Raw genomic sequence first — 16,419 nt, forward strand, 5'->3', positions numbered from 1 at the left:
TGACTCTTGATCTCAGCTCAGGTCTTGATCTCATGGTTGCGAGTTCAAGCCCCACATTGGGCTCCATGTGGGGCATGGAGCCTACTTAAAAACAAACAAACAATAAAAATAAAATGCAAATCTGATTGTTACTCCTTGGACTCTACATCCCCATCCAACTTTATCCCTTGCCCTTACCATCTGTTCCCTTTTCTCTAGCCATATGGAACAACTAGAATTCCCCACTGCTTCTAAACTCTTTCTGCCAAGAGTATGCCTCTTTTGTGTTGTGAACTCCTACAATAGTAAGGGAGCCTATCCAAGTATCATTCCATCACTTCCCTCTCCTTTATGCACAGATTACACTTTATACAGAGTTTTATTATGCCACTTAACATTACAATTTCATAATAAAAAAAAGCCTTTATTTGAGAGAGAGCATGAGCAGGAGGAGACAGGCATAGGGAGAGGGAGAAGCTGGCTCAGGGAGCCTGACTCAGGGCTCGATCCCAGGACTCTGGGATCAAAACTTGAGTGGAAAAAAAAAAAAACTTGAGTGGAAGGCAGATGCTTAATCAACTGAGCCACCGGGTGCCCCTAAATAAATGCCACTTTTGAGCAATTATAAAATTCCTTTCAATCTTCTCCCAACATCTAATTATTCACCAAGTTCTATAATCTCAATCTATCTGATATCTCCGTTACCAGATCCTCCTCCATTTCCCATTTCTAAGGTTGATTAAACTATTTTTTTTATTTATTTATGATAGTCACAGAGAGAGAGAGAGAGAGAGAGAGAGAGAGAGAGAGAGGCAGAGACATAGGCAGAGGGAGAAGCAGGCTCCATGCACCGGGAGCCTGATGTGGGATTCGATCCCGGGTCTCCAGGATCGCGCCCTGGGCCAAAGGCAGGCGCCAAACCGCTGCGCCACCCAGGGATCCCCTGATTAAACTATTTTAATTGCATTCTGAGACTTGGGTGCTTCTCCAAACCAGGCTATTGTCACTAGAGCTGACAGTTACCTTCCTAAAACACACCTGGTTATGTTACTTTACTTAAGAAAACAACTTTGATGACTACTCATTTTGATTATAGGTGGGTATTTCCTCAAAACATGGAAAGCTTTTCTATGGAGTTAAAAATAGAAGAATGCACTTTTCTATGGAGTTAAAAGAAGAAGAAAAAGCATAGAATGCTTTTCTATGAAGTTAAAAATAGAAGAATGGAAGGAGACACAATTCTCACTAAATTCAGGATTTTTACTAAACATTATAGCATAGTATTTAATAACTTTGAGAATCCAACCCCAGCTCAGCTCTTTAGCTCTATCTCCTTTCACTTTCTCCTCATCCTCAACACACATCCTGGATACCATTCTTTAATACACTGTTGTGTCTAGTATGCCCTATCACCAAGCAAATTCTTACTCATCCTTGAAAGCCAGCATCTGGTTACCCGGTTGCTCCAAGAAATGGTATAAAGAAGCTTCAAACTGTTTATGTAATCTTTATCAGTCCTCCAAAGCAAGCCAAATCAAAGTAAAAATAGGATTTTGGGGGAGTATGTTCAATTGGACTTTTTGCAACATGATGTAAACTATGTATAAAAGCATCTTTTAAGGACATTTCTATTTTTATAGATCTATAACATACAATTGAAATAAAAACAAAGTACTTTCTATACAAATACAACTTCAAATTAAGTCCCCTGGCCTATACTTCCAACTAGATTGCAGTCACTAAGCCCTTTATAGAAATTCTGAAGGAGTTACAGAATACTAGTTGCTCTAAGAAGCTTTCTCTAATCTTCTCTTCCCGACAAGCTGTTCATAGCTTCTCCTTCTGGGCTCACACACTCTGATCATATACAACTCTTATCTTACTAAACAATAATATAGTATATTATTTCTTAGTTTCTTCCACTAGGGTAACTAGTCCAGGGTAAGGACTCTCTCAGTTTCCTCATGTGTCAAATAAAGATGTTAAGAAGATAAATCTCATAGAATTATTGTGAGAGTTAAATATGTTACTGCATATTTAAAGCACTCAGCACAGTGTATAACATAATAAAAAGTTAGCAATTTTTTTCCCTTTGTGTTTGTTAGATCATGAAGTACTAGCCTGAAGAGTCCCACAGGAAACAGACTCGTAGATGTGTCATTCACAAAAGAGCATCATAAGAAAACACACACGTCCTGAAATTACCTAAGAGGTCACTACTTAAGCAAAATGCCTTGCAGATGTGATACGAAACTGAATGGCTTTTTAATGTATAGTAGTTTAAGAAGAAAGTTTTTTTTTTTAATTTATTTATGATAGTCACAGAGAGAGAGAGAGGCAGAGACATAGGCAGAGGGAGAAGCAGGCTCCATGCACCGGGAGCCTGACGTGGGATTCGATCCCGGGTCTCCAGGATCGCGCCCTGGGCCAAAGGCAGGCGCCAAACCGCTGCGCCACCCAGGGATCCAAGAAGAAAGTTTTTAAGACCTTAAAACTGGGAAAGAAGTTTCATTTATAAAGTTTAGAACTTCTGAGCTATTTATTAAAAATAAGATAAAACAATTTCACATTTGGAGAAAAGGAAATAACACAATGTCTTGGGAATTTGTACTGTTTCTGACTCCATCATACATTACTTCTTTATATTATAAAATATACTTTATTTTCAGGTTTTATGACAAAAATCAAATGAGTGTGTTGTATGGTAGAAATAACATATTAAAATTAAGGAATATCAGATTCTAGTCCATAAATTAGCTGTGGGACCTTGGGCAATCTTTTTTATTTTGGTGGGGGGGGGCAATCTTTTAACTCCTCTGGCCTTCAGAGTTCTTCTTTAGAATTTGTAAGGATTAGACCAATCTCTAAATTCCCATCCAGCTTGAAAATACAATGTTCTTACAATCTATATTTTAACCTTTCTCTTACATGGTTTTTCCCCTCATTAGAAACTAAACACTCTTTTTTTGAGTGGGGAGCAGGAATCAAACCTTATTTATTTTTGTACCTTAGTGCCTAGAATCAATGCCTGTTTCTCGACTGAATGAATGAGTGCCCCTACAGAGCTTCTAATTTAAAAAAGGCATAGCAAATTTATGGTATAACAGGTTAGTGGCTAATGTTAATGTTATTATACAAGAATAACAAATGATCGTGCATTAATATGATGTGGATATTCAATATACAGATTCATTCTATTGTTAATTTGTTGAGAACTGTTATTTTAAAAAAGGAATTCTAAACCAAAAGTTTTCCTTACTTTTGACATATTTTAGAGAAGTTATATGTAAGTTATATAGCTTTGAGGAGAGAGGCTAATTCTACTAAATCTCATCATCCTAAGGGCAGTGTCCTCTTAGATCAAGTAGGTATCCAAGTGTTTGCTCTCCAGTACCATTTTGTAAAAAAGATTATTATTTCTGCCTTGCTACCAAAATTATAGACTGAAAGACAATGTGATCAAGGAAATAAGGAACTAGAGCATATAGATGTGTGGAGAAAGCAAACACACGTGTGTATGTACACACATACATACAGTTTAACTCAGTAACTCGATTGCCTCATGTACCCATTTTACAATTAGTATTTAGTGCAGGCTTATTGCTGGAACAGTTCCAAAATATCTCTAATATGGAATAGAAAATGAAGAGCAATTATCTAACTATAAAGTCTATATAGATGAAACAAATGGACAGTTCTCCTGCTTCTTTTGAATAAGGGCAGATGTCTCTCTCTGGAAATACTCCAAAAATAGAGTTACAAGGGATTCTATTTCCGTTTCAGTATCAATATGATTGAAATTTGAGGTGCATTTACTTCACAATTTCTTGGACCTGCACTGTTGGGAAAGTGAAGGGTTTTTTTCCTAATATTTAGCTCTCAGGCTCAATCACACCACCCTGAGTTTCAATGTTACTCACTGATTAACTCTACATAAATTGACACAAGCACAATAAGTTTTTATTTTTAAATTATTATTACCATATGCAGAGCAAAAAGTAAAGGGACTGATCTACTTGTGCATTCACATTTTAAATTCTTGAATTATAAACAAGTGAACAAATGATCAGTTAGGAAAGGAAAACTGAAGGTTTTCTTTATAAGTCTACTAATTTGTCTAATAATTAATAAAACATGCTCAAATTTTAGAAAAACACCTTTTCCCTATATGTGATATCATATTAATAATAAATTATGTTTACCCCATAAATTTAGAAAGACTCCCTCAATATTAAGGACAGTCTATCTCTGGCTAATGCAATTATTTGGATATAATATAAGCATCAAAAAATAAAGTGGTGGCATAGTTCAAAATTTTCCAAAGTGTTAATACTCTCAGTGTTGAGTTTCCAGTTCCAGAATTGTCCATTCCCCTTGGGGTGAACAATCTTCAGAGGAAAAACTAGCCATGGTAATGCTTGCTGAGGAATCATCAAGGGGAGAGGTCAGTTCACTCCATCTGTTCAAAGTGTCAACATGTGCTTTACCCTGAGGTTTTGAGCTATCTCGTGCTAAAAGTAGTGTCTGGTTGATTAGATACTGTGCTAAATTTAAGTCTTCAGGAACAGAATTCGTAATATTTAAGTTTGAATCCTGTTCAGAGAGCAATTGCTTTAATAGTGTCCAATCTTGTTCTGCAAAGTGCTGATCATCTTCAAAATCCATGTCTGTAACATGTGTTTCTGATTCCATTTTCTGCTCAAATGCTTCTATTACATCCATCTCATATATTGGAGAGAGGGTTTTTGAAGGCCGATGGTCATACATGTAGGTTTGTGCCAGTGTGTCACAATCATCTATGTCTCCTGAAATAATTCATAATACTACACAATGTAAAAATTGCACATGTTGGTATCCCTCAGAGTTTTGTAGAATAATATTAAAACAATATAATATAGTCCCAAAAAACAGAATGGAAAAAATAACACTTATACAAAATTGACAAGATTATTGAGGCATTTCTTTTTCTACGTTAAAAAAAAAAAAAAAACCAACCGAAGAATGTTTAGCAGCAAATTAACATAGGCAACTAATAATAATTCTCCATACTTTAATTTGAAAACTTGTGATACAGAAAACAAAAATTATTTAAACATAAACATAGAATATGCACATGTATCTAATTCACTACAATAGGAACTTAAAGAAGAAAAAAAGACATGGTTATTTGATGGTGACTTTTAAGGTGAGTCAGTTCCAAAAGGGGATACATACATTTTGTCTAAAGCCTTATTTGTATATTGCACATGCAAAGGAGGATGCAAGCAAGGACAAACAAAAAAGTACAACTTTAAAGAGCTCCCTGTTGTGATTTTGCTGAACAAGGGCTATTGATCAGTATCTTTCTTAGTTCTGATATACAATAGCTATGCAGTCAGCCACTATTGCATATTTTAAATGTGGGTCATTAGTTCAAATTACTGTAATAAGGAAGACAAACACACAAAACAATTAGACAGGAAATCATCTATTCATATGAAATAAGCCTGGGCTTTTTTCATATATTATCATTGCTTCTAAATATAATCTCTTTTAGGAAATTTATCTTTTTACTTGAAAATTTTAGAATTATAGTGATGCTTAAAGTCTTAATCTCTGTAAAATGCATATAAATTATAATAATTAATCTAGTTAAAATAGTTCAGTGCTTTTAGTTATATTACTATAGTTATTGCACAGCCCTCTTAGATATATACTTAGCATAGTCCATAAATCATATCCAATGTATAATAAAATTTCTAATAGTCAAGAATTTTATGTTAAATTAGACATAACTAAATAATAGCAAACTAAGTTTTTCTCTTCATTCTTTTATGTAAAATCTCTTAATAGATTAACTCTAATAATAACCAAAATTTTACTAGATCTTAACTCTGCACTAGGATTTTCAGTGAACAATAAAGATTAACTAGCTAGTTTTCATATTATTATGAAATTTAAGTTTTCATTTGAATTTCAAATCTGTTGCTTAATTATTCTAACTAAAATATAACATTCAGGGCTACATACAACTTTAAAATTCTATAAACTCATTTTCTTATGGATTTAGTATTTCTATTTCTGTACATTACCTGCAGATAAAGCAATATTAGCTTTTTTGGTAGCAGTAGAATGGTTCTCTTTCACTTGACCTTCCTGAGGCAGAAGTTGACTCCGACAGGAGTCTAGAAATTTTGTAGAGCTGTTCTTTGGTATGTCAGAATTGGGTTCTCTTTGATGAAGCTCCAAATGACACGGTCTTTCTTGAGATTTTATATCACTATCTGAGAGTTTGCTGCGTTGCTGAAAGTCATTATCCACATCGTTTCCACTGTTTACTTTTTTATCTTCTGGAAGAAGCTGTCTGCCTCCTTTGGACAAGACATCTACTGTGTACTTTTTTCCTGTGGCTAAAGCACTCTGTTTATCTTTTCTTGATGAGTCAATGCTACTGGGACCCAAGAGAGAGCTTTCGTTTTTATATACACTCTTGCCTTTATCTTGTTTACATTCTAAAATACTACCTTCACTTCCATGTGTATACCTGGAATAGCAGGTCCTTCCGTTATGTTCATGAGAAATGCCATCAAAAACATCAGAAGGGGAAAGAGAATCTACAGAAGGCTGAAAGGGAGTATGGGCTTCCCCTTCATCAGATCCTAGTTCTTCACATTCATCTACTGAAAGTAAAACTGATCTTTTAAAATTCTTAGTTGCAGAAAACTCATGACTTTCATTTTCTGTTGCATCTTCAAAAGCTAAATTAATTATTCCCTGAAACTGCTGAGGAGCTGAGTTAGATGTAGAGAAATTTTCTCCAACATTTTCAGCTTCAGATCTTTCATCTTCTGTTTCATCTGCAGAGGAAGAAACTTGATCTACTTCTTGAGCAAACTGGATGCTGCCTCGTAGAATATTTTCTTTTTCTCTAGGGTGGACTACTGTAGATCGAGACCAAATTTCTGGCCTTTTCCTAGGAATCTCATCATCACTTGTTGAATTGACTTGGAAAAGATCATTACTACTTTGCTTTTTCATTTTCACTTCAATTCTTAAGTTACTATCATATATTTTTAATTCCTCAGGAGTACTGGTATCACTACTACTTCTTCCAAGAAAATCATGGCACAGCATAGTGCCACATTTAGAAATACCTCTGTCATTTGACCCATCATCATCCTGAGACCCTCCAGCATCATAGTCTTCAGATCTGGGCTTTATGTCATCAGAGGATGTGGTAGCACTGCCAGTATCAGATTCAGGACTCTCTCTCTGATGCAGACCACTGGTACTCAAATTCCAGTGGCTCATAAATGGAACTTCTGGAGTTTCATGGCTATCTGGAGTTTCTGTTGTTTCCATATCTTTAGGAGAATTTTTTCCTGATGTATGTTCCAAAACACACTTGGAGGAAATATCTGAGTCTGCTGTAGCATGTTTGATTTCACTCATACCAGAATCATCAGATAAGTGCCTAGGAATTTTCTGTTCTTCTACATGAATTTTAGATTTTCTGTCATCTTGGACAGAATTTAAGGTGCCATTTGTCCTTCCAGGAACACATGGTAAAACATCTTTGACACATTTAATGCTTAATTTTTTATTTGTATCTTGTTCCTCTCCTTGCTTTTCCCTGTCTGATACTGAATGGATTTGCTTTGGATTTGCTGAGTCTAAATCACAAACAGGATTAGAATTCAAAGAGTTTTCACTGGGATTTGAAATCATGGATTTTAGGGCAGTGGTGGTATAAAATTTTGAATCTACATTAGCACTCCCATCAAAATGACAATATATTTTAGCTGTGTTGGGATGATCTGATTCTTTGCCAGAAAATTTTGCTTCATTTTTATCTGAACCAGTCTGTTTTGATTCCAGTTCATGTTTTATTGATTTATCCAGATTTGAAATACTTTGGCATTCTAATACTAATTTCTCTTTCCCTTGGTTGCTTAATGGCTTTTGTGGCTCAGGTTTGCATGATGACTGGAAAGCTTCTGTACTGCTGATTTCTGATGTGAGATTAATTAGAGGTTCATGAGGCTTCTGTTCAGAAATATCATCCTTGTTATTATTTTCATGTACATCATGAAGCATACTTTTTTGGACAACACATGTTTCACTTTTTAAAGGTCTTTGAGAAGGCTGAGTTTTCAATATAACCTGTCCAGGAAGCATTTTCTGTTTTGAATCTTTATTACTCAAAGTTTCACTTTTCTTAGACTGATTTAAGTTTTTAGGCATTGCCCCTATTTTTGCATTAACCTTGGGCAAAGGTGTGTGTCCTTGCTTGACAATCTTTTTCTTAGGTGTTTGTTTATCTGTAGTTGTATTGAGGTCCAATTTTGTCACATTTTCTTCAGACTGCTTTGAAGAGACTGAAGATTTTACTGAATTTGGTGACTCTCCTTGAGATCCAAAGAAAAGAAAATTTAAAAATACAATGTATCTTACAATTTGTGAATGAAATGCAATATTTATTTTCAAATTACTTTATAAGAAATAAAATAAACAATGAAATATCCATAACAATGGACAACAAAAGATTAGGTGTTAGTACATGATAAAATAAAAAATATTTTTATTACAAATATAGGGGGATTATTCCAGCATCTTAGTAAAATTATTTAAATAGGATCTTTCTTCCTCAAGTAAAGAGTTTTGATCTTTATGCCAGAATTGGATTTGCATAAATCTATGAGGGTGGAAAAATCTGATTTTCTTATATCACAAAAGAGCAGGAAGGGTCTTCCCTTTGAAGTTTTTCTGGGAAAAAAACACTATTCCACACAGCTGAAAAAGGAGAATCAAACTAAATATAAAATAGAGGGATGCATGGGTGGCTCAGCAGTTGAGCATCTGCCTTTGGCCTACGGCATGATCCTGGAGCCCTGGGATCAAGTCCCACATTGGGCTTCCTGCATGGAGCCTGCTTCTCCCTCTGCCTATGTCTCTCTGCCTCTCTCTCTCTCTGCCTGTGTCTTTCATGAATAAATAAATAAAATCTTAAAAAAATATATAAAATAGAAATGTTGAAATTACTACAGTTTTTTCTGTCAAACATGAACAAAACTAATTTACTTTTCATAACTAAATCATTATTATTGTAGATCATTTAGGTTAACGACTTAGATGTGTAATAGAAACTAAAACTGATAATTGGAGGGAAAGGATTAATTATGAGACTCTATTTGTTTACACTGGTTAAGTCCTAGAGATGATATTTAAATCTATCAAAAAGAATTGCCAAATCTTTTTAAATGTTTAATTTTTAGCTATTACTAGAACATGAATAATTTTTCTCTGGTTTATTTTAAAATATACTTTCAGTATTAATTCATTATCTAACTCAAAATTGATTTTAGGTTTTTTAAAAAATTTTTATTTATTTATGATAGTCACACACACAGAGAGAGAGAGAGAGAGAGAGAGAGAGGCAGAGACATAGGCAGAGGGAGAAGCAGGCTCCATGCACCGGGAGCCCGACGTGGGATTCAATCCCGGGTCTCCAGGATCGCGCCCTGGGCCAAAGGCAGGTGCCAAACCGCTGCACCACCCAGGGATCCCGATTTTAGGTTTTAACAAACTGCTCTTACCTATGTGAATGCTTAATGCATAAAACAAGTTAATTTTAAAATCAGTTATTAGGTCAGCAGATTATGCAATCTGATCATTATGCTTTTCTTTCTTAGAACACGGCAAAACAGGCACAGAAGGAAAATTCTTCTTCCCTATATAATACAGCTCTCAAGACTATACCATTGCTTTTGTAAAGGGCTCTAATGTTAGTGCTGGTTTTCTGTATGGAATTTCTGTAGTTGTCAATGAAACTGAAAAAACCTAGGCATAACATATTAAAGGACCAAAAATGCAGATAAATTAGTGACTCTTAATTATTTCTCATAAAAGACAATTAAAACTAAACCCACACCCTGAAATACCAAAATACTTATCTAGGGGCAGCTGGGTTTCACTCTTGGTTTCAGCTTAGACTCAGGTCTATAAATCCATCTGCCTGCCTCCTCCCAGCTCTGCACTCCAAAGGCTGCTTGGGCCTCTTCCTTTGCCCCTCCCCATGCATGCACTCAGGCACTCTCTCAAATAAAGAAATCTTTTTTTTTTTTTTATAAATTTTTATTTATTTATGATAGTCACACAGAGAGAGAGAGAGAGGCAGAGACACAGGCAGAGGGAGAAGCAGGCTCCACGCAGGGAGCCCGACATGGGATTCGATCCCGGGTCTCCAGGATTGCGCCCTGGGCCAAAGGCAGGCGCCAAACCGCTGCGCCACCCAGGGATCCCTCAAATAAAGAAATCTTTAAAAAAAAATATTTATCTAAAAGTTAAAGTGTAAAATCTTATCTCTATAGTATGATACAAATATAAAATGAGTGAAACCGTGTCATATTCTTATTTGTTGCTAAAGTTCCAAATCAGAGTTCTGTTTATTCAATTTAAACACAGATGTAATACCTAGGACCATATCAGCTTTACCTTGAGTTTTAGCAAGATTAGATGAGGCATTTTTTGTCCTCTGTTGAGCTGTAGCACATCCATTGCCATTTCCTTTTTTCTTTATAATAGCCTGTGGTACTGGATCACTATATCCTTTGCTAGTGACCTTCTTTAGCCCACTAAGAAAAATGATTTGCATTCAGTATTATACTCAGATGGCATCACATGCACTTTTTAAAAGACCTATATATGAAATATTTTTTTCAAAGAAATTAAAAATATCTTTTTTTTTTCTAAAAATAGGAAAACCTTATATTCATAGGTCTTTAAGTTTATAAACCTGTAGGTTAATTAAGTATGATAAAGCAATACAGAATCAAGTGCCACAAGTGTAATCTATCATTTTGTATCAATAATCATTTTTCATAAATATACTATGTTCTAATAAAGTTTTAAAATATTGTATAAATAAATACATTAAATTTTCTAACAAAAAAGAAAAGATATTTTAAAAATATTTGGCTAGAAGTTAGCATATAATTAACTTTCAGAGAAAGCTAATGTATAGGTAAAAAAAAAGAATGAAAATTTACCTGTTATTTATATTAGTTTCTTCTTGAATGCTTTTTTTATTTGAAGTTCCATTGGCAACTTTTGAAACAGGTCGAGATTTTACTACTGTAAATTAAGAAAAGTCAGTCATGAAACTGAACACTGCATATGTGAATGTCATGCATAAATTCACTGGTCAGACACTATATCCAAAAATAAATGTTAATGTGGGAAGAAGTATGTTTTCTCTCAGTTTGCATGAACACATGTAAATAAATGCTTCTTGGCATTTGAAACTAAATAAACATCCAAACATAGAATCATTTTTTCTAGGAACTTTAACTGTCAGGAGCTATTAAAAATAGGGGTACTAAAACCCACCTACAGAAGAAGTTTTGATACTTTCCACATTGTTTTTCACTGTCTGTCCTGGAGGTTCACAAAAGGACAATTTATCACCAGAAGGCTTCTCTTCTCCTACTGCTCCATTTTCTTTTGGTTCATCCAGACATTCAGTGGAAATCAGTAATTCCATACTTGAATTGGTCGATCTGCTGGCAGGCTCTGCAATGCTGAGGCATGGAGAATCTTTTCCTGTCACTTTCTTCAAAGGCTTTGCTTTGGCTTGCACGTTTAAGGTTCCAGTGAGTACCTTGGGTCTGGCACCTGTAATGTGCCCTTCCTGATTTCTCACTCCTTTCTCATTTAATGAATTTTTCTGTCCATTTGCTGACACTGCTGCTGATCTTTCCACAGCTTGTCTAGGTGACGCATTTGCTGACTTAGCATTATCACTGTTTTCTGTTTGGGACTTTATTACAGCTTTGGGCTTTCCAGAGACATTTTTCCCCCCAGTTTTAAGTTCTTTTGAAACTTTAGATGCTACTTTTGTACCACCCTTTTCCTTTAAATCATCATGTTTCAAAGTTTTATTTACAGTATTTCTATTAGTATTTGATGAATGTCCAGATGCTCCCAATCCATCAGATTTCATCTTTTGCTTAGTAGAGGGATAACTCCAACAATCCTTGGTATTTCCTCTCCAAGATTTGTTTTTTATAACACCAGAGTCAGAAACTTGTCTCCTTTGCTACAAAGAAGAAAAAAAAAATCTTTATAACTTGACTAAAGTCTTTGACTTATAATACTTTGTCTCAATAAGCCAACTTTTCAAAGAGGAAAAAGTAAAGATCACATTAGGATATAGGGTCACTTGATGGGCACTGAGGAGAGCACTTGACAGGATGAGCACTGGGTGTTATGCTATTGGCAAATTGAACTCCAATTTAAAAATATATTAAAAAATGTAAAAAAAGGATATAGGGTCACTCAAAATTGGATTATTCTTGATCATCTGAATGTGTCTTTCATGACATTACCTTAATTGAATCTAAAATACAGCATAAAAAATCAAAAGGCAATGCTATTTTAAAAAGGCATACTATTTAGCTTTGTGAAGTTATGCTAGAGATTAACACCTAAAGGTGTCAGGATGCCTTGAGCCAATGATAACTATGTACAACGTTTTTTGAGGGCCCACTCCCAGGTTCCTTGCTAAAACTCTTCGTATTGTATGAAGCAACAATAAGCTCCTGTTGCTATCTATATTTCATAGACAAGAAACTGAGAATTAAAGCTGGTATGTGATTTACCAAGGTTACATGCTTGGTAGGATGGAAGTAGGACTTGACCTCATGATTTACTGCTTTAAGCAGGCAATCATCTACATGGTATAATTTGAGGGATATTATAAAGATTTTCACCAAAAACCATTTCTTCAATCCTACCCCAAATGCCAGAAATTTTATGACTGAAGATTTAATCTTTGGGGGTGGGGGCTGGGGGCCACAAGCCTCTGGGAAACAAGACAGTACATGTGACAAGTTTGGCTTTTGCAAGAAACAAAATAGTAATACGGCACTGGCTATATGGAGAAAGTGGAGGAAAAGAGGTTTTAAAAACAGATGAAGTAGGCAAAAAGGTGAAAAGGGAAGGACCAATGTCTCAAGGTCCTTCTAACAGGTCCTAACAACATTTTAAAAAGTGGTAGGAAGTGCAGAATAAAATTTTAAAATTACATTGCTACTCTTTAGGAAATACGTCCCCCTGCTTTGAAAAGCTGTATGAAACTGCAGAGGTCTGAGGAAAAACCTGTGCTGTCTTCGTCTTTGTGTCCTTTACCACTGTGCCCATAACATACTGGGTACTCAAAAAAAATGTGATGCATGTTGTCAAATCTGAACATATACTGACATATAGTTCAAGGACTAATATTCCTGAATATAAAAAACTTTTTTTACATTAGAAATTTGCCTAAGTTAAAGATAACATATAAATGGGAGTGGGAATACACACATACACACACGCACACACACACACACACACACATGCACGCGCACGCACAAAGTAATAACCTGGCTAAGTTTAAGGAAAAGCTAGGTGTGGTACTAATAAAGGAATTACTGGGTTCCTGTCATGGCTTTACCTACTTGACTTAGGATATCTAAGAGGTCATTGACATGTTTGGGCCTCATATTATATATTTCTAGGGGGTGGAGACTTGGTCCTACTCAGTGTAAAGTTCTAGGATTCTATGTAATATTTATAAAGTTCAAATAGGTTTGGCCCTCATTTTTTGTTTTCTTGATCAAATCTTAGCTCAAAAAATAACCATTCCCTATTTTTAATATCTAAAACCAGGTAGAGGGATCCCTGGGTGGCGCAGCGGTTTGGCGCCTGCCTTTGGCCCAGGGCGCAATCCTGGAGACCCGGGTTCGAATTCCACGTCGGGCTTCCGGTGCATGGAGACTGCTTCTCCCTCTGCCTGTGTCTCTGCCTCTCTCTCTCTCTCTGTGTGACTATCATAAATAAATAAAAATTAAATAAATAAATAAATAAATAAATAAATAAATAAATAAATAAATACCAGGTAGACTTCTGATTCTAGACTTCTTCTCACCCTTAAAATTGATCCTACTTAATTTTCTGTATCCTTGAATCTATTTTAAAGCATCATGCTATGGGTGAGATCTATGTAGTACATGGGGTAACCATAAGAAACTTTATATTAACATGGTATAGCATGATGAGGATACAATACATACACACATCAACTCTACGTATTCTCTAACTTCCATCTGCAAAGTTTACATATATTTCTTATATATGAATGGCCAAGTGGGAAGATCACCACATGCTATTGACAAAAATGAGAAAAAGAGTCAACCTTTTAAAGAATTCCCCTTAGATACCCTTTAGTTCCAGTTACTATTCCTTTTGTTTAACTTTTTATTGTAGTAAAATTCACACATAATCAAAAGATAGAATAGTATAATGAATCATGGACCTATTACCAGCTTTAACAATGATCAGTTCTTGGCCAAATTTGTTTCATATATAACTACCATTTTATTTTGAAACAAGTCCCAGACATCATTACCTTAAGTATTATGGTACCAGAACTCTTCTTAAATCTTTCTGTCTTATCTCATTAACTTTCTTCCACTTCCAGAAGATCTCATCTCTTTTTGTAAAACACATTTACTCATTCCATACCTATTGAGCATTTACTGCATATCAAACAATTGCACATAAATTATTTCACTTAATTTTCACAATAATTCTGCTAGGTTTTATTAGTCCGCTTTACAGACAAGAAAGCTAAGACTCACATATGGCAGAGATAACAAATGTGAAATCAAGGCTGCATTGTCCTGGCAACTGCCAGGCAGCAGAGTTGCTTCCCTTGCACTTGGCTAGAAAACTTTTCTCCTCTACCCATCCTTCCCTCCCACACTCGCACACACACTTCCCACCTCTGTGTAGGGGTAAGCAAAAACACCTTAGGCAGGTAAAGAATGATGCTGAAAGACCCCAGGAAACCTGTACCCTGCATTCAGCCTTTTGGCCTCATGGAGGCCACACATTTTCCTCTTCACTTCCTCACAAAACCAATAAAAATCTAGGTAAGGATAAAAAAAAAAAAAAAAAAAAGTGAAGTCAAGATTTTAACTCTTATTATTCCATGTCCAGCACCCAATTCAGTATACTGTCCTTCAGAGGGAAATGTATTACCCTGTTTTCTTCCCACTGTGGTTAACAGTATAAATCCATGGACAACCTGAAAGTCAGGAAGGTAAGGAAGAGCAACAAGACTTTGTTCTATTTCACTGTAAGGCAAGGAAAGAGGAAAAGACTGGTTGATAACAGCTAGTAGAACAGCAGAAAGAAAGGCAGGTAGGATAATTCTAGGGGAGCCTGAAAAAAAAAACCCACTGGGGATAACAGGGAACTAGTACATAGAGAAAAATGTTCTAATGTACCACTTCAGAGTATGTTCTGTGGAACTTATAATATACCTAAGAGCGGTCAAGGGGGAGTCTAGCAGTGTTCCATGCTTAGGGAAGAAAAATGTTCAACATTATAACAAATAAAGCAAGTCATTTGTGTGTGGGAAGGGGTTAAAAAAAAGACAAAATTAACCATCTTAACCATTTTTAAGTGGGAAGAACAAAAATGCTCCCTATATAGATCTTGTGCAACAAATATCTAGAACCTTCTCATCTTGTAAAATTGAAATTCTATACCTACTGAAAAATTGCCTTTTTCCTTATATCTCCAGCCCTGGGAACTGCTATTCTACTTCATGTTTCTAAGAGTTTGACTACTTTTGATCACATAAATACAGCAAGTAACTTTTAAAGTAAAACACAACCAACTATACTCTTGGTATTAATTGCCTTTTTCACACCAAAAATGTGTTATATGAACTAAAAACTTAGTATAGAGAAAACTGGGACAACTAAAATCTTTTGTAAGAAGTAGGTTAATTAGAAAATTAGACACTGAATTAGGTCTAGGATTTTAGACAATTTCTGATCTGTCGGAATAGCTCCAATACATTAGTTGCCAAAAAGGTTTTCAAAGAAATAAAAAAGGCTGAATATTTCACTTCCTATGCCAGCTGGATACTAAAAATTCACATCATTTAAAAATGTATAGAATATTTACTTGATTAGAGAAAGACTCAAAATTATTTTCATTAAGAATCAGCTTTATTTGGGATGCCTGGGTGGCTCAGCGGTTGAGCATCTGCCTTTGGCTCAGGTCGTGATCCCAAGATCCGGGATTGAGACCTACAACAGGCTCCCTGCAGGCAGCCTGCTTCTCCCTCTGCCTGTGTCTCTGCCTCCCTCTCTCTCTCTGTGTCTCTGCCTCTCTTGTGTCTCTCATGAATAAATAAATAAAATCTTTAAAAAAAATCAGCTTTACTTAAAGAATATATTTAAGGAAATCACTGAAATATAAAATAATAAACTTTAAATTATTTAGCATCTTTTTTCAGACCTGTAAAATTTTAAGTTTACCTGAGAACTACTGAATACAGGCTTTTTGCCAAGTCTTCGATCATCACCTTTGTCAAATGCAGCTGTAGAAAGAAACAATTTATTTTTA

The 16,419-nt window shown here is 35.3% G+C and overlaps 1 protein-coding gene across 3 annotated transcripts in view; it reads right to left on the minus strand.

Moving 5' to 3' along the window:
- Positions 1-2,503: 2,503 nt before the first annotated feature.
- BTBD8 (BTB domain containing 8) overlaps positions 2,504-16,419 on the minus strand; it is a 96,373-nt gene continuing 82,457 nt past the window's right edge. For all 3 annotated transcript variants that reach the window (XM_038541385.1, XM_038541384.1, XM_038541386.1), the window contains 6 exons: positions 16,332-16,393; positions 11,347-12,055; positions 11,007-11,091; positions 10,453-10,592; positions 6,051-8,366; positions 2,504-4,784 (listed from right to left, as the gene is read on the minus strand). In XM_038541385.1, coding sequence (XP_038397313.1) covers positions 4,315-4,784; positions 6,051-8,366; positions 10,453-10,592; positions 11,007-11,091; positions 11,347-12,055; positions 16,332-16,393 — 3,782 coding nt within the window. In that variant the 3' untranslated portion in view covers positions 2,504-4,314. The remainder of the gene's footprint in view (positions 4,785-6,050; positions 8,367-10,452; positions 10,593-11,006; positions 11,092-11,346; positions 12,056-16,331; positions 16,394-16,419) is intronic.

This window comes from Canis lupus, chromosome 6 (genome assembly GCF_011100685.1).
Source record: "Canis lupus familiaris isolate Mischka breed German Shepherd chromosome 6, alternate assembly UU_Cfam_GSD_1.0, whole genome shotgun sequence".
NCBI classification, from domain to species: Eukaryota; Metazoa; Chordata; class Mammalia; order Carnivora; family Canidae; genus Canis; species Canis lupus.